The 22,246-nt window shown below is 37.5% G+C and overlaps 2 protein-coding genes across 6 annotated transcripts in view; one reads left to right on the forward strand and one right to left on the reverse strand.

The window, feature by feature from the left end:
* Positions 1–202: 202 nt before the first annotated feature.
* Positions 203–8,074, reverse strand: PCLAF (PCNA clamp associated factor). 3 transcript variants are annotated; one of them, XR_003436397.1, is made up of 5 exons: positions 7,938–8,074; positions 7,559–7,639; positions 6,382–6,544; positions 4,357–4,450; positions 203–1,398 (listed from the first exon to the last, which is right to left on the reverse strand). XR_003436397.1 is itself a non-coding variant. In XM_027123291.1 (4 exons), the coding sequence occupies exons 1-4, from the start codon at positions 7,981–7,983 to the stop codon at positions 1,353–1,355; spliced, it is 336 nt and encodes a 111-aa protein (XP_026979092.1). In that variant the 5' UTR covers positions 7,984–8,074; the 3' UTR covers positions 203–1,352. The 3 variants fall into 3 exon arrangements, 1 of the variants encoding a protein (XP_026979092.1); XR_003436396.1 differs by lacking the exon at positions 4,357–4,450 and adding an exon at positions 4,662–4,949; XM_027123291.1 differs by lacking the exon at positions 4,357–4,450.
* A 2,791-nt stretch (positions 8,075–10,865) lies between these two features.
* Positions 10,866–22,246, forward strand: part of TRIP4 (thyroid hormone receptor interactor 4) — a 68,607-nt gene continuing 57,226 nt past the window's right edge. Inside the window, exons 1-3 of one of the 3 annotated variants that reach the window (XM_027123303.1) lie at positions 10,866–10,976; positions 15,928–16,097; positions 16,919–17,052. Coding sequence is in view for 2 of the 3 variants with exons in the window: in XM_027123301.1 (XP_026979102.1) it covers positions 11,125–11,225; positions 15,928–16,097; positions 16,919–17,052 (405 nt within the window). In the remaining variant the exon portion in view is untranslated. Of the gene's footprint in view, positions 10,977–11,070; positions 11,226–15,927; positions 16,098–16,918; positions 17,053–22,246 lie in introns of those variants that run through there. The other 2 variants (XM_027123301.1, XM_027123302.1) reach the window with 2 other exon arrangements.

Raw genomic sequence — 22,246 nt, forward strand, 5'->3', positions numbered from 1 at the left:
ATTTTGAAAGGATTGTATTTGAAAAGACTGTAGGTTCTTTAGGTCAAATTTTTGGGAAACAAGTACGTACCAAAATTAGACTTCATTGGACACACCACCATAAAGTTTCTCTCTCCATCAATGAAAAATAGCAAATCAGGTTTCATACCCATCAAAAGCCTAATTGTCAAGGAAGCACTTAGGATGAAAACTCTGGTCTCAATTCAGTATCATTACGTTTAATATCCACCTCTAAAAGACAAAGCAAAAAATACAATCTACAGTCATAAGGACTTATTTTGGAAGTTGATAAAATCAGGTCAGTACAGTGATTTGCATTTGGAAGGAATAAAATAGAAATACCTAGTAGGATATAATCTTAGAAAGCACACATATGGATAGTATTGTGACAATGAGTATTCATTTATTAAAAACAAACTTCAGGAAAGCATTCCTGTTAAACATGGTTAGTTTTGATAACAGGTTGTCAGTGAGCAAAAAGCCTGATGAGGAAGCAAGAATATCAGTTATAAATACTATTATACCCACCTCTTCAATTATACCCCTGACTATCTTGAAAAATATAATAGTAGCTCTAAGGACTTTAGACATAGTTCTGGGCTTATGGCATGATTTGCCTTTCATATTTTATTGATTTCCAACTTGAAAAGTATAGGCCCAAAGAGTAATATTTTATGACACTAAGCCAATTGCATATTCTAGGAAAATTCCTCTCTTTTAATGTAGTCTATGGAATTTTCCTGCCCAATTCTATGCGAGTATTTTATCTTTTTGTTGTTGTTTTTAGAAGCTTCATCAACCCTTTAAATCCTTAAGACAAAACTGCCCTTAAATTTTTCTAAGAAGGTAGACGGCCATCCAAATTTTTTCAACATTCCATTTTTGGCCCCCTTTCTTAAAAAGGGTATGGGTTCAGTTTAATTAATACTGAATTTTTTAATGTGCAAAAATCTACCTCTGCTTTTTAAAGCAAATAAAAGGAACAAAAATATGGCATCACTCCAATAATCAAATGCCAATAAAAATGGCAACAGTACAAAATTCTAAGCAAATCTCAAAAACAGCAGATTCATAAGTAGAACACCATGCAATAATTTTAGCAAGAAAAAGCTTAACAGGTAAAAGAAACCGAATACTGCATTATACTGAATACTAAGTTAAGTAACCATAATTAATCTTATAAACTTTCCAATATCATAACTACTTGCTTTTGAATAACTAAATGTAAGCCTCATTTTTTAAATTAAATGCTTATTCAACAAAGCTAATTGGAACAAATATATTTATGCAAATTTACATCCTAGAATACCAGAGTAAACAGGAGACATCAGTCAAGGGTGAATAAGTAATTTCTATTCTTTTTCATCATCTGTATGATCAGGTGGCAAAGGACATGACCTGTGGAAAGAAGAGAGAACTTCGATAGTCACCTGAGTCAAATGTTTAAAAAACAGAACATAAGTAGTTTTTAAAAACTTATGTAAATCAGGAACATTAACAGTGCAGTGTGTCTTGTCAACTGACCAGAAATGGGAGAAAATTAAACTCCATTAATTGACAAACTCCTACAGGTTCCAAATACTAGAGTGACAAAATTTTTAATAATCTATTTTGCCTGTTAATTTGCCAAATCACTTTCCCCTTTAGGATATGTTGCCATGTTTATTAAAGACGGAATCTCTATTTCTATAGCATCTTCTTTCAATATGTTAAGTGGATTGATGAAGAGTACAATCCTTCAGCAAGAACTCTGAGATTATGAAAAGCAAAAGAATTTAACCAATCCACTTGAGCAGAGAAAACAGCAAGTTGACATATTTGACTGTATACCCTTTGGAACTATATGAATGTATTATCTAATTAGAAAAACCCCAAAATTGTCTTAAGTTGGCATATGGTAATCACAGCTTTTGAAAAATAATTTATATTATCCCAAAGCCATTTTGTACTCATTATACTTTTTTTAAAAATACATTTATTTATTTATTTTTGGCTGGGTTGGGTCTTCCTTGCGGCACGTGGGTGTCTCATTAAGGTGGCCTTTCTTTGTTGCAAAGCACAGGCTTTAGGTGCGCCAGCTTCAGTAGTTGAAGCACATGGGCTCAGTAGTTGTGGCTCGAGGGCTCTAGAGCACAGGCTCAGTAGTTGTGGCACACGGGCTTAGTTGCTCCGTGGCATGTGGGATCTTCCCAGACCAGGGCTCGAACCCATGTCCCCTGCATTGGCAGGCAGATTCTTAAACACTGCACCACCAGGGAAGTCCCTCATTATACTTTTTATAGAGAAAATGTCAATTAAAAACTTAATCATAATTTTTTAGAACTGATAAAGATTTGTGAGATCTATTTTAAAATGGTTTTCAAATTAGATCCAGTGAGCCTGAATGGTCACAGGGCAAGTGAGTGAAGGAAGCTAAAACAAGGATATTCTGACTTGGAATAAGATTACCATTGACTCACCTACTCTTATATTACGAAGAAGTCTTCATTGTACTTTCCTGGAAATTAAATCAAGTTAACAAATGAACACTATCATAACCCAAAATTCTATTTTTTCAAGGACCTGATTTAATTTACTTTAGGTATCATAGTTCTGTTCAAGGTTTTAAGAAGACAGTTTTTCTTGATTCTGATTCTCCCCCATGCATCTGCCTCTGTGAGAATAAAGCCATAGGAGTAGCCATATTCCAGATTAAGAATTAGGGAGACAGAAGTCCTTCTGATATACTGGTAGTTTTCGACCAGTATTTACGACCAATAGTAAATCTATTGAAAGAGCTCCTATCAAAAGGAAAAAAAATTTTCTATTTCTTTAACGTGTCAGTATGAGATAGATGTTCACTAACCTATCGTGGTAATCATTTCATGATGTACGTAAGTCAAATCATTACACCTTGAACTCATATAGTACTGTATGTCAATTATGTCTCAATAAAACTGTGAGGAAAAAAAAGTCAATCTATTGATTTATTATAAATAAAGGGATAACTACAACTCTCTTAAACAAAAACAAATCTAAGACAGAGGCCTAAAGTAATAATATAAACCTCTATTACCTAGTTTTATGTCACAGATTTTATTATACTATGGATCAAAGTGCTTTATGAGACTATATGTGTAATCTTTTCCATATGATAGGAAGCCTGTAATATAGGTTTTATTGCTGTCATGATCAATGGTATAGCCATATTTGGCTATATTACCAAATATTTTCTTTCATCAATGGAAGTCATAAATAATTCAAGAGGATTGTCATATATTCTAGAGCTAATATTGACTATTAGCTTGTTCACATTAGAATGAGAAAGAACAAGGAAGAATGGTGCCAGTAAGTGAGAAGGAACTAAAGGAGACTTACAGGATCATGAAAACAAGTCTATTAAAAAACTCTACCCAAAAATGTATCCCCTTCCTTGTTGATTTTATTGAAACAGAAATGATAATAGTGATGTAGCAACAAAGTATAAAATTTAGTTACTGCTCCAGAATTTGACACTCCTTTTAAATATCTCATAACAATTTACTATATGACCTTGAACAGTATTAAGTCTTAAAATTTTATATGCATAAACATCATTTTATACGTCAAATACTTTGTTTTAACTGCTCATTAACCATTTATTTTTATTTAGTTGTGTTCAATGCAAATCAATTCCAAACAATGTACAATCCAAAACAGGTGTACAGTGTTCAGATATGAAGCAAGAGGTGTTCATTCACACGCACAGATCTCACATAACCTGAGATCAGTTGGATCTAGTTGTTCCTGTGTAGACTTCTAAAGATGGCAAATACTGGCTTAAACCTTATTAAGAGTACTATGGCCATATTGGATACTTAACATCTAAGCATCATTGTGTGAACCTGTGAACCAAAGATTTCACAGAGTTTCTATTTCTAAAAAGGTTTCTGTACATCAAGGCAGTTGTAAAGTTTTATTTTCCAGGATCAAGTCCACTTAGGCTTAGAACCATCTAAAAATAATGACTGATGTAGAAAGTGCTCCACGTGTAGCTATTCCTATTCATTAAGTTTTATATTTATATATATATGTTTACGGAAAGGGCACAAAAGAGTTATGAATTCAATGCAGGAAAGTTTCCAGTCTTCACTTCCCAAATACCTAATATACATTATTTTTGCTGCCTTTATATATTTGCCTCTTAATTTCAAGATTTGTCAAATATGCCTTCCAAACAGATCAATTTTTTAAGTTGTAAAAGTTATTCAATATATGCAGAAATAAAAAGCAATATTTTAAACTGGTTGAAGTCAAAGCACTTCTAATCTTTGGAATCAAGTTAAACGATCCAACTTAGCTAAATAAATCTGGATGGGAATGTGTGATAGGAAATACCTGTTATTTGACTTTTAAGTGCATTTGCTGGGATTACTTATGCTTGGATTTGTAGTAGATTCCAATCCATCATTGCCCTGGAACGTGTCAGTTACTGCAGAAAGTCAAATGCAATGTCAAATCCAAAGCCCCAGAGAAAAGAGTTAAGTTCCCAAGAGAACAGTGAAAACAGTGTAAAACCTGATGGAGAGTATATCAGCATTAAACCAGGACTGCTGAAACAATACACAGAGGATTTGCGGTAATACCTGGTGGTTCCTTCCAGTGTACATCATAAATAGAATCACTGAAGCTTTTTATATTACCTAATCATTTTACCGCCTTCTAGATTTCGTGAAAAAAATGGAAACTGAATCTCCATTCCATAGCTCATCCTTTTTCTCTAGATGAAGATGAAATTATTCTTATTTGCAAGGTACAGTTTGAAGTATCCATATTTCTTAAGTTATACTTAATCACATCATTAATTCTCGATGTTGTCTCTTTCCAGTCTTGTACATGAAACTCCAGCAGATTTAATATTGGCTTTCATTATCTGGTCAAATCCTTCAGATGCTCTTTAAACTAGTCCAATTTGGGAGTCTCAACATTCTCTGTGTTAATAAAACAAGGGATGGAATTAGTAGACTTGATGAAGACCTGTTTATTTTCCTTGCCACACTGGACTTCTAGATGGCGTACTGATTGGGCTTTAGAACATAGGTTGGTAAACTGTAGATGTTTCTTGGCCAAGTCTCTTAACAGTAGAGATGTAGAAGGGCAAGCAAGACCACAAGGAGACTAGCTGTTGACTGCAAAGCACAGCTGACCGTTGTGGTTTCGAACGGAGGACCTTCCGTGTCGGTTAAAGGAACGAATGAATAAATCTGCTTGAGTAGGAGCGGCACCAGAAGCAGCAGCCCCAATCTGAGCCTGGCCACCATCCCCTTGCCCATGGTGATCACTCCGCCTTGGGCAAGGCTCGTTGCTTGGTGCCGTGGAGGAGGATCACAGGCTACTGGCTGGTGCAGGGGAGGTATCTAGCAGGGTCTTAAATCTAGCCAGAGGCTTCATAATGGCGGTGACGTGGCACCACCAGCGCTCACCACTCCCAATCTCCAGTCAAATAATTTGTTTTTGAAACAAAAATTTCAAAATTCTTTAAAGAGTCTGGACACTATTACTTATAAATCTATTTAAAAAGCAGGTTTCCATTGCTTTTTTCCCCCCAATGGTATTATTTTTTTTCCTGATTCTTAAAATATTTGTTGTTGAAACTGGTAGCACCGAGTATAAGAGGTTTTTACCCAGATATATCACTATTGATATTTGGTATATTTTGTACAGAGATTTGGTATATTTAGATACATATCTTTTACACAATAATTGTACTTTTGTACCAGAATTTTTGCTTAACATTTATCATGAGCATTTTCCTGACATTAAAAGCTTGAAAGCATGATCTAATTATCTTCTTAAAAAGTTTACACAATGAACTCTGCATGTTCGCAGCTTTATCCCCACCTTGTTTTGTTTTGAAGTTTTCTTATGTATTTACAGAGAAGTTGTAAAGAAAATACACCACGGTGTTAGTTTTGGTTGTTTCTAAGTGATGGGGATTTCTATATTTTCCAACTTTTCTACATTGGGTATATATTTCCTGTGGAGGCTGAACTAATAGTTTTAGAAAGGTGAGGTTAATGGAATTCAAGCTAGATAAACCAACATAGAAATTGCTTTTTGAAAAAAGACTATAGAAAACAGACAGAAAAAATTAAAGAATAAAGACCAGAAGTTCATGATTAATAATGTAACACTTATCATCTGAATGGGAACTGATCCTCTTTGAGTGACTGAAATGAGTAAAAATAATACCTTTCTTTGATGTTTGAAATTTGGGAGTGACTTATAATAAAAGGTTAGCACAGTTTAAAAAACCTCTGGTTTGTATTTTCTTATCTGCTCAAACAGAAATTTTAAAGTTACTCAATATTCTGTTGTCTTTTATTTTCAAGAATATAAGTATTCCAGAATATAAAAACTTACTTTCTCTTTGCTTTTCCCAAGCCACTGCTTCCTGCCTCCTCAGGAATCCTATTCTCCTTTTCTGAATCTTTAGGGGACAGCCTGAAGAATTCTCCGATTCCTTTTTGCCACTTGGGAGTTGGGCGCACACAAACTGGATTCCCTCCTGCATACTTATTTTCAGCTATAAAATATAAACAGATAGAACTAAATAAAAATTAAGAATACAATCACTATTCCTTAAAGGGAAAGTTAATTCTTTAACATCAAATCTAAAGGGTATTAAATGGTGTTACATCCATCTTTAAATTTTTAAATGTGACATGATAAAGGTGTATTCAGTTATAATATAATGTATAACACTTTATTACACTTATCCTTTAGCCTAGAAAAATAGCATTAACAAGATGTTTACAACTAGAAAATATTTTTCATATTTTGTCCACAAGCTGAGCTATTCAGTTAGTCTTATGTGCTGTCATACTAAAGTTTGACACACTTTTTCCTGTATGTTCTTAACTACAGCTTGTGGAATTAATCTTCCAAACTGTTCAACTTCCTCCTAAAAGGAATGAGACAGCAGATGGCATGGTATTTTCTCAACTTGTCGCACAGAAGGAACGATGTGAAACTATTTCCCTGGCCCGGTTTTCCCTTTTAATGTCCCAAAAGCGGTAACAGGAGCTGCAAAGTTGTAAAACACACACACACCGACACCAAACTAAAATAAAAGGAAAGAAAGGAGAGAGGGAGAAAGGGAAGGAAGGACAAAGAAAAATATGTAGAAATGAAAACAAAAACGTGATTAGCACTGTCAACTATAGTCCCGATTCTTAATCTAGTAAAGAGGTACTTAAATAGCTTCTTACAAGAAAAAGCCCAGTTGTCAATACTAAGAAAAATAACAACGCTAAAGTAGAAAAGAAAAACGAGTTTGAAGAGAAACTGTGTCCATCCCTAACCCGAGACTTGAAATTCTTCACAATGCGACCCACTCCGCCCCGCACCCCTACCCCATCCCGCCAAGAGACAGGCCCGCTCATTAGAGCAAAAGGCAAGGAAGAAATTCGGGGGTGAGGATCTCAGGAAAAGAAATTCCACGGTGGGGCAGGGGGCTCGCAGGTCAGGAGAACTGTGGTGCCAGGCCTGATCTCCTTTTGAGAAGGTTTCTCCAGGATCTTGCAGGGGCGCTTTTTACCTTTCCTTGACGAAAGCGGCGTGGAATTAGCGGCGGAGGTGGAGGAACCAAGCACCTTCCTGGGGGCTCGAGAAGCCACCACTGCGGAGAGAGGCAAAGAAGGACATTCAGAAGGGGTCACGAAGAGTCTCAGAGCCACGTTCTCACCACCCTCTCCGACCCAGCCTATTGGAGAGGAGAGGCCCGCGATCCAGAACAGCAGATAACCCTCCCCTGTCCCCGCCGCGTCTTCCTCCTCGTTAAAGGGATCGGGCTGCTGCTTCCTGACGGGCTGGACCAGTTTGGCGGCCAGGGTTGTGGGCAGGTCCGGCTTCTCCCGCCCGCGGCAGAGCTGCCCAGGGAACCACCTGCCCTCCACTACCATGCTCGCCTGCCTCACCTTTTCTGTACGTGCCAGCGACACTGCCTGCTTTAGTCCGCACCATGTTCAAACACGAGATGAGAACAACCAACTGACTCCCCAGCCGAAGATGTTTCACGGGACAAGGCCCCGAAAACGAATCTCCCGCCACAGTTTATATTGGTCCCTTTCCCGCGCGCTCCACTGACTCTCCCAGGCCTCCGCTCCCATTGGTTCCGCGCCTTTCAGGTGCAACCAATCGCCAGTGTCCAGTGGTGACCGCGGCGGGGTTGGGCGCAGTGCTGATTCGTCCATCAACTTGCAGAAGCTTGTGATTCGTACCCGCCTGAGGTGGGCGGTGCCAGGGCGCTTTCCTGGGGTGCCCCGTGTGTGGGTGCTAAGAACTAGGTAAAGGGGCCTGCTTAGAAAAGAAAACCCAGGAAAGACAGCGAATTCCAACATTTCTTTAAAAGTTAACCACAGGCTTAAATCCATAATGTCATTCCTGAAAGTGACACCTGAAATGAAGCGGACTTTTTAATATCTCAGGTATGAACACTCTTTACAGCATCCATAACTAAAACGAGTCTATGGAATGGGAAAAAGCTAATACAATTTATTTACAGGGATTTTTTTTTTTTTTTTTTTTTTTGCCAGGCCGTGCAGCTTGTGGGATCTTAGTTCTCCGATTAGGCATCGAACGCTGGCCCCAGCAACACTGAAAGCTCCTGGCCCTTACCACTGGACCACCAGGGAATTCCCTATTTACAGGGATTAAAAAAAAAAACCCAAAACTTTTTAGGATGGTGTGAAACAAGAAAAAACAGTGAATTGTATATACATACATACATTAAAAGAAACATTATTATAATAATAAAACGTTTTCCCGAGACCTGTATGGTCTCAGAATTTCTTAAAAATATGTCATATGTGCCAAGGGCACATCCCTGGCACATAGTGAACGTGATTTTAGAATAAGAGATAACTATTTTCCTTCCCTATGCTTATCTTAAGTACTCACAATACCCCCTGAGCAATGATTTTCACTCTCTGAATACCACGCACAAAACCTGATCAAATGAATTTGCTTTAGGATGTACTTTGTTAAATGTGCACTTGAAAGGCAAACCTGAAAGTGTAAGCATGGCATTAATTCTCTCCAATAAATTATGCTTGAACTTTCAGAATAAAGGCTTCTCAGTACTTTAACAGAATCAACAACTACTTTGTGTTTTTGAATTACAGAATCTAAACAGCAGATGAAATTAACATTATAATAGGAGGAAAGGTATTGCAAATTACCTGTAGCTTTGTCTAAATCTTAGTGTCTAAAATTACAGCCAAAGTCCTATCAGAAAAATCAACAAGCCCTAGGGTATCCCTCCTTGTTCTTTGCCATCATGCCCCTCTCAATACACAATGTTTCTTCAATGCACATTTTTTCCTTTTCAGTTAAGTGGCTTCTACAAAGGCCTGAATTACCTAATTCCCAGATCCTTGTAGAGATTAGAACTGAGTTGAGAATCTGCTGGTCTTTTCTCTTAGTCCACATGCCAAGTAAATTGCTAGAAAGAATTGCAAATATACCTTTGCACACAGGGGCAATCTACATATTATAGCTGTGTTTGTATGTCTGTCTTTTTAATGCCAATTATGATAAGGAAGGATGCAAATTAGAATAAAAACTCAGGAAAAAAGCAGTGATGTCTAGTAAAAATTCTTAATTTAAATGTTTGCTTTGCAGAAGTGCTTCTCCTTTACAGTTAAAATAGTTGTGTGGTGTGAACCTGAAAATTTTAAAGGCCTAAGGCATTAAGAAAAGTTATAGTATGTACAAATGAAATTTCTGCCTAAATTTATACAAAAGAATATCTTTAAGTCATATTAAATAGGTGTGCTTGCTTTGCTCAGGCATAAATTCATTTTAATAAATGGTAATATGGTAAATGGCATTACATTACATACATACAAACTAGAGATTTCAATCAATAACATATTCCTTATGAAAAAGAACACTTATTCTTGAGGACCTAGTAATTTCATCATAATGTGTGATATACTAAGTCTTATTGTACAAAAAGCTTGTCAGTTTATCTTCAAGAAGTTATCATGTTAGTTATGGGAACAGAACAGATATAAAAACAGGTAAAGGATTTGGATATGTTATAATTAGTATTAAATGTAGCAGACATCTATGAAGAAACAAAGCTTGTACCCACTATTTATGAAAATTCAGTCTTTTTAAGCTGGAAAGCCACATATTTTCCAAATTAATGACAAAGATAATGTAAACTCAATGTAAATCAACACACATATGATTTTGATTATTTATGTCGGTGAAAACACTAACATAAAAAGGTGAAACAACATCCAATTGATGTAATTATTTAGTATAAATAGCCTAATGGGAATGAAGAGCCTATCCATGTAACACAAAGCCAGTCAAATTGATCCATGAAATATATCAGAAGACGTTATGTTATGCTCTCCAGAAAAATCTGGCTAAATTTTCCCCAGTCTGTTGTCCCAATGGAGTAGAGAAGTAGCAAAAGACCCTTAAGTCTCATCATCTTGAGTTGAAGTACCTTTAATTTCTTAAAAATCAACACAGAGAATTTATATGGAAGGTCTTCAAAGCCAAATCACATCACCTGTTTTTATTAAAGTTTTTTTTTTTTTTTCTCCCTCGAGCTTGCAGAGTTGTCTTGGCCCTCCTGGAAAGGACCTGGCTCAAAAAAGAAAAAAGAGGTTTTAGGAGCGTGAATCAGGTATTAGACTACAAAGGGTATTAATAAAACCACTACCACCGGAGCAAACCCTTACAGCGTTTACTCTAGCCTTCAAGTGCTGTTTTAAATATTTTACATAAAACCAGAACAGTTTAAAAACTGGACCCTCAGGTTACGGGGTGTTGTTTTGTTTTTTCCTAAACTGTAGTTTTTAGAGGTATTTGTATTGTCTTAGTAGATTTCCCAATTCTCGAGTCCTACATTTAACGACGCGGAGGAACCACTCGCAGATGGAGCTCTGGTACAAGTGACAACATCAGGAAGCGGGCAGAAACAGGAGGAGGCACAGGTGGGAGGGATCTGTGCTGTGGGCGGTGCTACCAAGCGGGGCAGTGCAGGCTGACGGAACCTGCGCGAGCGAGGTCGGTGTTGCGCAGGGGACTAGTCCGGCGCAGGACACCGAGCTTTTGCACCCCAGCTGGTTCCGGCTGGAGAAAATGGCGGTGACTGGGGCGTTGTCCCAGGAGCAGCTGGTGGGCTGGTGCACTCAGCAGTTGCGGAAGACTTTCGGGCTGGATGTCAGTGAGGAGATAATACAGTAAGACCGGTTCGGGTCAGAGGCGGGAAGGAGCTCTGGGATGTGCACTGGCTGAGCAAACGGGGAAACGGAGGGGGCTAAAAAGTTGATGAGAGTGAAGAAATGTGATAAAAGGGCTGCGGTGTATCTATGAGTGCCGAATTTTGACCTCCGGCTTTCTAGTTTAGCTTCTGGAATAGGGTGTCATGCTCCACAATCGTCTGGTGGGGCCTTTTTTTCCCCAGGAAAACGCCAAATCCCTGATAATTAGACCTGTAAGTCTGTCCCAGGAACCAGTTTCCTTATAGATTTTGGAGAGAAGGGGCAAGCCAAATTGTCTTTCCAGAAATTACTTACTCTGAACATTTTAGTTTGCCCGATCCGGGTTGTGTCAAATAGGACCTGAAATTTAAATGGGGGTAGCGTGGTACTGTGTAAAAAATAGCTCCTGACTCGGGAGTCCCGGTTCTATTTTCTGTGGTCATTCACCAGTTTTGGAGCCTTAGGCAACTTAATTTTCCATCTTTGTACCTTAGTTTCCTCATGTGTAAAATGAAAAATTAGCAGAGATTATCTTTTATAACGCGTTATGATTGTAATGAAGTGGAAATGGTGACATGATTTAATATCTGCTTTCAACTGATTTAACTTTTTTTTTTTTTTTTTGGCGATACTGCATGCCAGGACAAAAAGACGGTTGATGAGTGAGGAGGTGGGGAAGTGCAGTGTATCGAGGAGCATAGGAAAAAGAACTATAAGATTTGAGAAACTCGTAAGGTTAACTGCAAGGGATGAATTTAACTTGAGAACTAAAAGGTGGGTAGGTGGCAGTGCAGAGTTCAGGAGGAGGGAAAAACTTCTACAAAAATTGGACTTAAAGAACCTGGAAGTGTTTCTTGATTTGGTTCCTTGTTCATTGTTGCTGAAACCTAAATTGCAGTTCTAGGGCTTTTGTAGGAAGTAAGGTGAATTTCTGATTTGGGGAGAAAATAGACTTGTTGACAAGGAGAGAGTTAAGAGAGCCAATTTTAAAGGATTATTTTGAACACTGGAATAGACTCAAAAATAACTCAGTTAAGCAAATATTATATGATATCACTTATATGTGGAATCTAAAAAATAATACAAATGATTTTATTTACAAAACAGAAACAGACTCACAGACATAGAAACAAACTTATGGGTACCAAAGGGGAAAGGGAGGGGGATAAATTAGGAGTATGAAGTTTACAGATACACACTACTGTATATAAAATAGTTAAACAGCAAAGATTTACTGTATAGCACAGGGAACTACGTTAAATATCTTGTAATAACCTACAGTGGAAAAGAATCTGGAAAAAAATGTAACTGAATCACTTTGCTGTACACCTGAAACTAACACAATATTGTAAATCAACTATACATCAATTTTAAGCACTTGCTTTTTTTTTTTTTTTTTTTTTGTGGTACGCGGGCCTCACCGCTGCGGCCTCTCCCGCCGCTGAGCACAGGCCCTGCGGCCATGGCTCACGGGCCCAGCCATCCTCCCGGACCGCGGCACGAACCCGCGTCCCCTGCATCGGCAGGCGGACTCCCAACCACTGCGCCACCAGGGAAGCCTTATACATCAATTTTGAAAAATTGACAAAAAATATTTAAAAAAAAAACCCAGCCAAATTGTATGGCTTGGCTTTACCCTTGTTTGAAGGCAAGATCAGGTTAAGTAGTTTTCAGGCATTTTTTAAAGCAGTGGAATGCTGTCAAATGAAATAATGAAGCTTTGTAATATACCAAACAGAAAAAAGTCAATCAGTTTAAAAAAAAAAAAGATTGAGGTCTCTTTTTGATGAATCAACAATGGAGTATGAATAGTTGCAATCTTCTCAGTCTCAGAATCCAGTTGTATTTTGTTGCTTACACAGTATTAGGAAAATTCCTAAGTCTCATAGATTGTGGTTTAATAGCTCATTGTGCAGTCTTAGATTTTCCTCAGTTAAACTTATCCACACCCTTAAAAGAGGAGTGATCAGAAATTTCTGTTTTAAAGTTGAAGCAATAAGTACGGCTGTACACCTGCTTGCATTTAAAAATATTTATAAATATAAGTTAGACAAGAATTATTCAAAACTTAAAATAAGCCCTAAAGCTACCTATAATATAACGCTATTGGAAACACTTATTAGGTTTTCACTAGTTATTGCACAACAGGCTATGATGGCACAATGAAAGTGTTGGCTGTGTAAATTTGCTGTGCCTTGCCTTGCCTGATATTCATTGAGAATTACCCAGGTGTACTATACTAGTGTGCTAGCTAGAACAATTTGACATGAGCAGCCTGAATTTTTTAAAAAGACAGCACAGAGCTGCTACCTTCCTAATCAGTGATACATTTATGAGACCTTAAGGTCTATGCACAGAGTTAGCAAAATAAACTTTGTTCCACAATCTGCATTAGTTCATGTTTTGGATGAATCTATTTTGTTAAGATTTGGTATATAACACATTTGAATATATGTTGTTATTTATTATACTTTTTTAAATAGTTAAATGATATTTATTCAATTGTTTCTGAAACTCTTTAAATAATTCCCTAGTGGTTTGAATACTCCAGAGTTAAATGATCCTTGAGGTTCCTTGCAGCTCTGTGAGTTCTTGATGCCAATTAATCTTTTTTTTAATGTTTTTAAATTTTATTTATTTGTTTATTTTTGGCTGTGTTGGGTCTTCGTTTCTGTACGTGGGCTTTCTCTAGTTGCAGTGAGTGGGGGTCACTCTTCATCGCGGTGCGCGGGCCTCTCACTGTCGCGGCCTCCCTTGTTGCAGAGCCCAAGCTCCAGATGCGCAGGCTCAGTAGTTGTGGCTCATGGGCCTAGTTGCTCCGCGGCATGTGGGATCTTCCCAGACCAGGGCTCAAACCCGTGTCCCCTGCATTGGCAGGCAGATTCTCAACCACATAAGTGTATGGATATATACATTCCTTTTATAGCAATTGGGATCATATGCTGTACAGTGTGTCCTACTATTTCACTTTATATGAGTGTTTTCTCAAGTAATAATAATTACTGAGAAATTACTGAATTGCTGAATTCCCTGGCAGTCCATTGGTTAGGACTCCGTGCTTTCACTGCCAAGGGTGCGGGTTCAATCCCTGATTGGGGAACTAAGATCCCACAGCTGCATGGTATGGCCAAAAATAATAATAATAATAAAGTAAAATAAACAAGTCAGTGATTTTTTAAAAATAATAATTATTCAAAAATTTTACTTTTTGTGGTCGCATATTATATTTTGTAAAGTCCAAAAACTTGAATTCATTTGCCCCTTTCATTGATGAATGTTTAAAATAGTTTCCAGTTTTTCACTAACTCAAATAATGATGTAGTTAATTTTTTTGCATAAACTTTCCTGTGTCTCTTATTTCTTAGAGAGTTCTGTAAATGGAATTATTGGATTCTTTTTAAGGCACTTTAAATATATTGGCTGATTGATTTATAGAAAAGTTGTACTGACTTGTACTCCCACCCCATTTCACTTTTAGGAACGCTTCATACCATTTTCTTAAAATAGATCTGCTCATTCTGATGTGATGCTAATCTTGATTTATAATTTTTAAGAATGTTAAATTAGTAACTGGTTAGCTTATAGTATATATTCATATTTTTAGCAAAAAAGAAATTTTAGGTTTTGCAGTATAAAGATGAAGTAATTTGTATTGTTCCTAGGAAAATATAATGACTGCAGATGTGTGGTTATGGAAAGTATTCTTTTTTTTTATAACAGTTATTTTTGAGATGTAATTTTTATTCAAGTCACTTGTTTTAAATGTAAAATTTGATGAGTTTTGACAAGTATATATAGCCTTGTAACCATCCCTCAATCAAGACATAAGTAGTCTTTGCTTTGCACAGTAGTATGGAACTGTAAAAATGACCATGCAATCTACAATTTAAAAATCTTAATAAAATGGTCTTAATAAAAAAATGGGGAAATTTTTGATTATTCCATGACCTTCAAAAATGTGTGTCAAAATATTAAAAACTCTCCTGCTGTCAGAATAAATTTAAAAAATAGTAAAACAAACACTTATTTAGTACACTGTAAATTTTAAAAAAATTTTTATTTTATATTGGAGTGTAGTTGATTAACAATGTTGTGTTAGTTTCAGGTGTACAGCAAAGTGATTCAGTTATACACGTACATGTATCTATTCTTTTTTTTTTTTTTTTTTTGCGGTATGCAGGCCTCTCACTGTTGTGGCCTCTCCCGTTGCGGAGTACAGGCTCCGGACGCGCAGGCTCAGCAGCCATGGCTCACAGGCCCAGCCGCTCCGCGGCATGTGGGATCTTCCCCGACTGGGGCACGAACCCGTGTCCCCTGCACCGGCAGGCGGACCCTCAACCACTGCACCACCAGGAAAGCCCTATCTGTTCTTTTTCATTCTTTTCCCATTTGGGTTAGAAAGTATTCCTATGTTAAGGACAGCTCCACAAACCTATCTTCAAAACACTGATTTGATTCTAGAAATACAAGATTACATGAAGGTTATATTATGAACTACTTGAGGTCAGAGTCTTTGTTCTAATCAAATTTATATCCCTAGCATCTAACCTAGAACTTGGCTCAAAATAAACAGTGTAATGGATTAATGAATGTTTTTTACTACCTTGATCTCTGTTACGATTATTGAAAAACATAGTATAAGCTAGCCCTGTTTTAACAACTTATTTCTTTGCTTCTTGAGGTATGTTTTGTCAATTGAGAGTGCTGAAGAGTTACGAGAATATGTTACTGACCTTCTTCAGGGAAATGAGGGCAGAAAAGGTCAATTCATAGAAGAGCTTGTAACTAAATGGCAAAAGAATGATCAGGAGCTGATTTCTGATGCTCTGCAGCAGTCCTTCAAAAAAGATGGTAAGTTAAGTTAATGTAATTAACTTAAGTAAATTAAAGTAAAGGTTGAAATATTGATAAATTAGCTGGTTTATAGGACTTGGTATGTTCTGTCACCCATATTTCCTCACAACTAACTTAAGCAGAATCATATGTATACATGTTTTTAGTTCAGTTCTACTTGATCTGTAATGAGTATTGTTTTAGTTCAGACTTTTTCAACTTAGAAAATATCACAAAAATACTTGTTTATAGATACAAATGTGGCTTCAGAATAACTTGAAAAATTTATACATAGATTAAAGAAAAACTTTAGTTATGTGTGTACATGAATGTAAGTAAATGTTGACCAGTTTTAGTATGAATAGCGTTTAGAAGTAACTATTAAGTTAAACAGTACAAAAGATGAGCACCAAACTAAATAAGTCATTATTATTATACAGTCTAAAATATCAGATTTTAATTTAACTTTTTTTTTTTTCTGGGTATGCCGCACGGCTTGCGGGATCTTGGTTCCTGCACCAGGAATTGAATCCAGGCCCTTGGCAGTGAAAACGTGGAGTCCTAACCACTGGACTGCCAGGGAATTCTCTTTAATTTAACGTCTTAATTTTAGCCAGTAGTCTTTATTATTGACTACAATCTTGAAAATGATGGTTTAAATTTAATTCTGATTTGAGAGGAAAAGATAATTAAAAACCTGCCTGACTTCTTATATTGACTCTAAGTATTAAGCATTGCCTTCTCTTTATTAGCTATTAATTCACCAATGAATCCTACTATTTCCAATCTATGTACATATATATATATTTATTTATTTATTATCTTCTTCTTCTTTAAAGAAATTTTAGATGGGCAGAGGTCAGGAGACCAGCTAAAGAGGAGTAGGCGGAAAGGGAGAAACAGACAGGAAGTTCCTGCATTTACTGAACCTGATACAACCATAGAGGTCAAAACACCTTTTGATTTGGCCAAGGTGAGTGCTTAGAAAATGAGGCTTTTCTGGCTATATGGAGAAGAGCAAACAACTGATACATTTCAGAGAGCGAAGGGTATAAATTGGTCTAGAATGGCAACTTTTCAACAAATGCATGAATTTTAGAGAGTGATAATGATCACATATTACTTTCTATATGGTAGATATTTTTTGACAACCTGATTAAATAAGTATTAAAAGGACATCTTCGGGCTTCCCTGGTGGCACAGTGGTTAAGAATCCACCTGCTGGGGCTTCCCTGGTGGCGCAGTGGTTGAGAATCTGCCTGCTAATGCAGGGGACACGGGTTCAAGCCCTGGTCTGGGAGGATCCCACATGCCGTGGAGCAGCTAGGCCCGTGAGCCACAACTACTGAGCCTGCGCGTCTGGAGCCTGTGCTCCGCAACAAGAGAGGCCGCAATAGTGAGTGGCCTGCGCACTGCGATGAAGGGTGGCCCCCGCTTGCCACAACTAGAGAAAGCCCTCGCACATAAACGAAGACCCAACACAGCAAAAATAAATTAATTAATTAATAAACTCCTACCCCCTACATCTTCTAAAAGAAAAAAAAAAAAAGAATCCACCTGCTAATGCAGGGAACACGGGTTAGAGCCCTGGTCCAGGAAGATCCCACATGCCGCAGAGCGACTAAGCCCGTGCGCCAGAACTACTGAGTCTGCACTCTAGAGCCTGCGAGCCACGACTACTGAGCCCGTGTGCCACAGCTACTGAAGCCCACGTGCCTAAAGCCTGTGTTCCACAACAAGAGAAGCCACCGCAATGAGAAGCCCTCGCACCACAACAAAGAGTAGCCCCCACTCACTGCAACTAGAGAAAGCCCGCGTGCAGCAACAAAGATCCACTGCAGCCAAAAATAAATAAATAAAATAAATAAATTTATTTTTTAAAAAAAGGACTTCTTCGCTTAGAGATTATAGATAGATAGATAGACGTGATAGAAAATATTTAATAAAATACACCAGGACTTCAATTTCAACATTTTTTGTGGCTTTGTACTAAAAGAATGCACAATTCTAGCTGTTTTAAGAGCGTTCCTATTTTAGGCCATTCACTACCCATCATCATCATCATTATTTAGCATTTAGAGCTCTTTCATATTCTCTCTTGGTTCTAAAAATAGCCCTGTGAGGTAAGCAGAAATATTTTTATTCAGGGCAATTTGACAAGCTAAATTTCCCAGCAGAAGGGAATAGTTAATTATGCTAAGATGGAAGAGTAGTGATCAAAAAGTTCTGAGTGATGACCATTGCGATAAAACATGGAAAAGGGTTTCTAAAATAATGTGAACTTAAAAAAAATAGTCTTAAGTCTTTTATTAATTGGAATAAAATGAGCAAAGACTATCACAAGCAAAAGAAAAAACACAAATGACCAATAAACATTAAAAATGTTTATCCTTACTAGTACTTAAGGAGTCCAGTTTGTCACCCTAATTGCCTGAACTCTCCTGGTTTTAGCACTGAAAAGTCCTGGATTCTGAGATTTCCCCTAAGTCCTGGGCAAACAAGGTTGGTTGGTCACTTTACTAGTAATCAAATTAATACACATTAAATCCCTGAGATATGGCATATCAAATTGTCAAAGATTTTATTTTAAAAAATTTTTTTGGCCATGCCATGCAGCATGCGGGGTTTTAGTTCCTGGACCAGGGATTGAACCTGCGCCCCCTGCAGTGGAAGCTTGGAGTTTTAACCACTGGACTGCCAGGGAAGTCCCTCAAAGATTTTAAAAACAGATACAGTGATGATGAAGTTGTATTAAAACAGGAACCTCCTATACACTACTGGTGGCAATGTAAATTGGTTTAAGCTTTCTGGGGGCAGTTTGGCAGCATGTATCAAGAACTGTGGAAATGTTCATATACTTCTGACTTATTAATATGACTTAAATATCTAACAAAGTAATCAGAAATGCACACAAAAAATGTATGTTCTGTATAATGTTATTTATAATATTGAAAATATGAACTGACCTGATTTTTTAGCAGTAAGAGACAGATTAAATAAATTATTATTCCCTCATTTTGTGGGATATCACGCAGCTCATTTCTTTTTTTTTTAAATAAATTTATTTAATTAATTTATTTATCTTTGGCTGCGTTGGGTCTTCGTTGCTGTGTGTGGGCTTTCTTTAGTTGCGGGGAGCAGGGGCTACTCTTCACTGCGGTGCACGAACTTCTCATTGCAGTGGCTTCCCTTGCTGTAGAGCACAGGCTCTAGGTGCACGGGCTTCAGTAGTTGTGGCTTGCGGACTCTAGAGCACGGGCTCAGCAGTTGTGGCGCACGGGCTTAGTTGCTCCGCAGCATGTGGGATCTTCCCAGACCAGGGCTTGAACCCGTGTCCCCTGCAATGGCAGGTGGATTCTTAACCACTGCGCCACTAGGGAAGCCCGCTCATTTCTTTTTAAAGCCGTGGTGTATACAGAACATTGTTTCTAGGGGAAATACAGGGTTAGGTTTGTGGGAGCCTCTGATCACATTTCCATCAGCCAATCAAAACATAACCTTATTTTATGTGTGTTTCTGTTTAAAGACACTTTATTTAATATATATTGTTGATCATCAACATTGAAGTCAAAGTCAATAGCACTGTAACTCATGCCTGAAGAAAGCTTATCTAATATACCTTTCTTTTTTATTATTATTATTTATTAATTTTTATTATTATTATTTTTATTGAATTATAGTTGATGTACAATATTATATGTTATAGGTGTACAACATAGTGATTCACAATTTTTATTTTATTTTTTTATTTTTATTTATTTTGGGGGGGCTTGCAGGATCTTAATTCCCCCACCAGGGATTGAACTCATGCCCCCTGCAGTGGAAGTATGGAGTCCTGACCATTGGACTGGGAATTCCTGGTGATTCACAATTTTTAAAGTTTACATTCCACATATAGTTATTATAAAATATTGACTCTATTCCCTGTGTTGTACAATGTATCCCTGTAACTTATTTATTTTATACATAATAGTTTGTACCTCTTAATCCCCTACCCCTATCTTTTATTCTCTATATATCTGTGAGTCTGTTTCTATTTTGTTATATCCACTGGTTCATTTTTTAGATTTCACATATAAGTGATATCATACAGTATTTGTTTTTCTCTGTCTGACTTATTTCACTTAGCATAATACCCTTCAAGTCCATCCATGTTGTTGCAAATAGCAATTTTTCATTCTTTTTATGACTGAATAGTATTCCATTGTGTATATATACCACATCTTTATCCATTTATCTGTTGATGGACACTTAGGTTGCTTCCATATCTTGGCAATTGTAAATAATGTTGATATGAACATTGGGTATATGTATCTTTTCAAGTTAGTGTTTTCATTTTTTTTTGGATATATACCCAGGAGTGGAATTGCTGGGTCATATGGTAGTTCTACTTTTAGTTTTTTGAGAAACCTCCATACTGTTTTCTTTTTTAATTTATTTATTTTATTTTATTTATTTTTGGCTGTGTTGAGTCTTTGTTGCTGTGTGCAGGCCTTCTCTAGTTGTGGTGACCTGGGGCTACTCTTCGTTGCAGTGCACAGGCTTCTCATTGCGGTGGCTTGTCATTGCAGAGCATGGGCTCTAGGCACGCGGGCTTTAGTAGTTGTGGCTTGCAGGCTCAGTAGTTGTGGCTCGCAGGCTCTAGAGCACAGGCTCAGTAGTTGTAGTGCACAGGCTTAGTTGCTCCGCGGCATGTGGGATCTTCCTGGACCAGGGCTCGAACCCATGCCCCCTGCATTGGCAGGTGGATTCTTAACCACTGCACCACCAGGGAAGCCCCTCCATACTGTTTTCCACAGTGATGATACCAAGTTAACACTCCCACCAGCAGTGTATGAGGGTTCCCTTTTTTCCACATTTTCACCAACATTTGTAATTTGTGGTCTTTTTCATGATAGCCATTCTAAGAGGTGTGAGGTGATATCTCATTGTGGTTTTAATTTACATTTCTCTGATAATTAACGATGTTGGGCATCCTTTCATGTAATATACCTATTTTCCATATAAGGTACAGCCTCTTGTGCTTAGGAACATTAGATAGCACTTCCTATTATGCATGGGGGCCATATTAAATGGTGAGATTACCAACAAAAAGCACAGAAATGCAAAGAAATGGCACTAAATAGACTTAGGATACTTGTTTACAGTATGAGAGCTGAAGCAAGAAGGCAGATCACTGCATTGCTCAAACTTAGCTGGAAATGTGTGCATTTGGTGACTCAAATGTTTTGCCATTCTGTGTGTGTCCATGAATGCCTGTGAAAGCACCTGGAGTATTGATTTGGGGGTTACAAATAAATATTAGCAAGTAGGTGAATTTGAAGATCTGGAGCCATGAAAAATGATGGTCAAACTGTATGTCCAGTTCCATTTTTGGACATGTAAGTAAATCTTAAATCTGTCTTCAATTTTCTCAGGCAATTCATTTGGTTATTCAGAAGTTTTTATTGTGTGTCTGTTGTGTGTCAAGAACTGATTTAGGCATTTGAGATATAGCAATAAACAAGACTCATTAAGGTTTCTTGCCCTCCTAGAGTTTACATTTTAGTGGTTCAGAGGAGAGGTAGAAAAGATAGTCAAAGAAAATTTTTTAAAGTAATTATATATTGTGAAAACTAACATGAAAGAAATTAAAAGGGCAGTGTGATAGGCAGTTATTGGAAGGGTGGGAGCTAATGTAGGTAGGGTATTCAGGGAAAGCCTTTCTGAGGGAGTGAAATTACAGCTAAGACCTGAACACTGCAAAGGAACCGGTATGTAAAGAGATGGGCTGGGAACAATGCAGAAAGAGGGAATAACAAGTGCAAAGGGAAGGTGGAGAAAAGTGTTCTCAGAAGTATCAAAAGCCCTGTGTGGCTGGAGCATAGTGGACAGGGGAAGAATGATGTGTAGGTGAGGCTAGAGAGCACCTGAGGGCCATATGTAAGGCTTTATAGGTCATTATAAGTAGCTTGGATTAAATTTTAAGCACAATGGGAAGACAGTGAGTGGTTTTGTTTTTCGTATTTTGTTTTTTAATTATTTAACCCCTCCTCCCCACCCCTCTGAATGGTTTTAGGCAGAGGAGTGATATGTTACGAATTTTCTGGCTTGCCCTGTTCTCCCCTTCTCTCCTCTATTACTCTGTCTTTCCTCCTTCTCAATAAATACATGCTGCCTGTTATGGA

The sequence above is a fragment of the Aethalodelphis obliquidens genome, unplaced genomic scaffold, assembly GCF_003676395.1.
Source record: "Aethalodelphis obliquidens isolate GAN/ISIS:26980383/991018 unplaced genomic scaffold, ASM367639v1 scaffold26, whole genome shotgun sequence".
NCBI lineage: Eukaryota > Metazoa > Chordata > Mammalia > Artiodactyla > Delphinidae > Aethalodelphis > Aethalodelphis obliquidens.

Excerpts from the sequence above, each read along its gene's own strand:
- PCLAF (XM_027123291.1), bottom strand. The coding sequence starts at position 7,983 with ATGGTGCGGACTAAAGCAGGCAGTGTCGCTGGCACGTACAGAAAAG. Across the intron at positions 6,545-7,558 it reads GCCGCTTTCGTCAAGGAAAG|CTGAAAATAAGTATGCAGGA; the intron begins GTAAAAAGCGCC and ends TATATTTTATAG. Across the intron at positions 1,399-6,381 it reads TTGGGAAAAGCAAAGAGAAA|GTCATGTCCTTTGCCACCTG; the intron begins GTAAGTTTTTAT and ends TTCTTTCCACAG.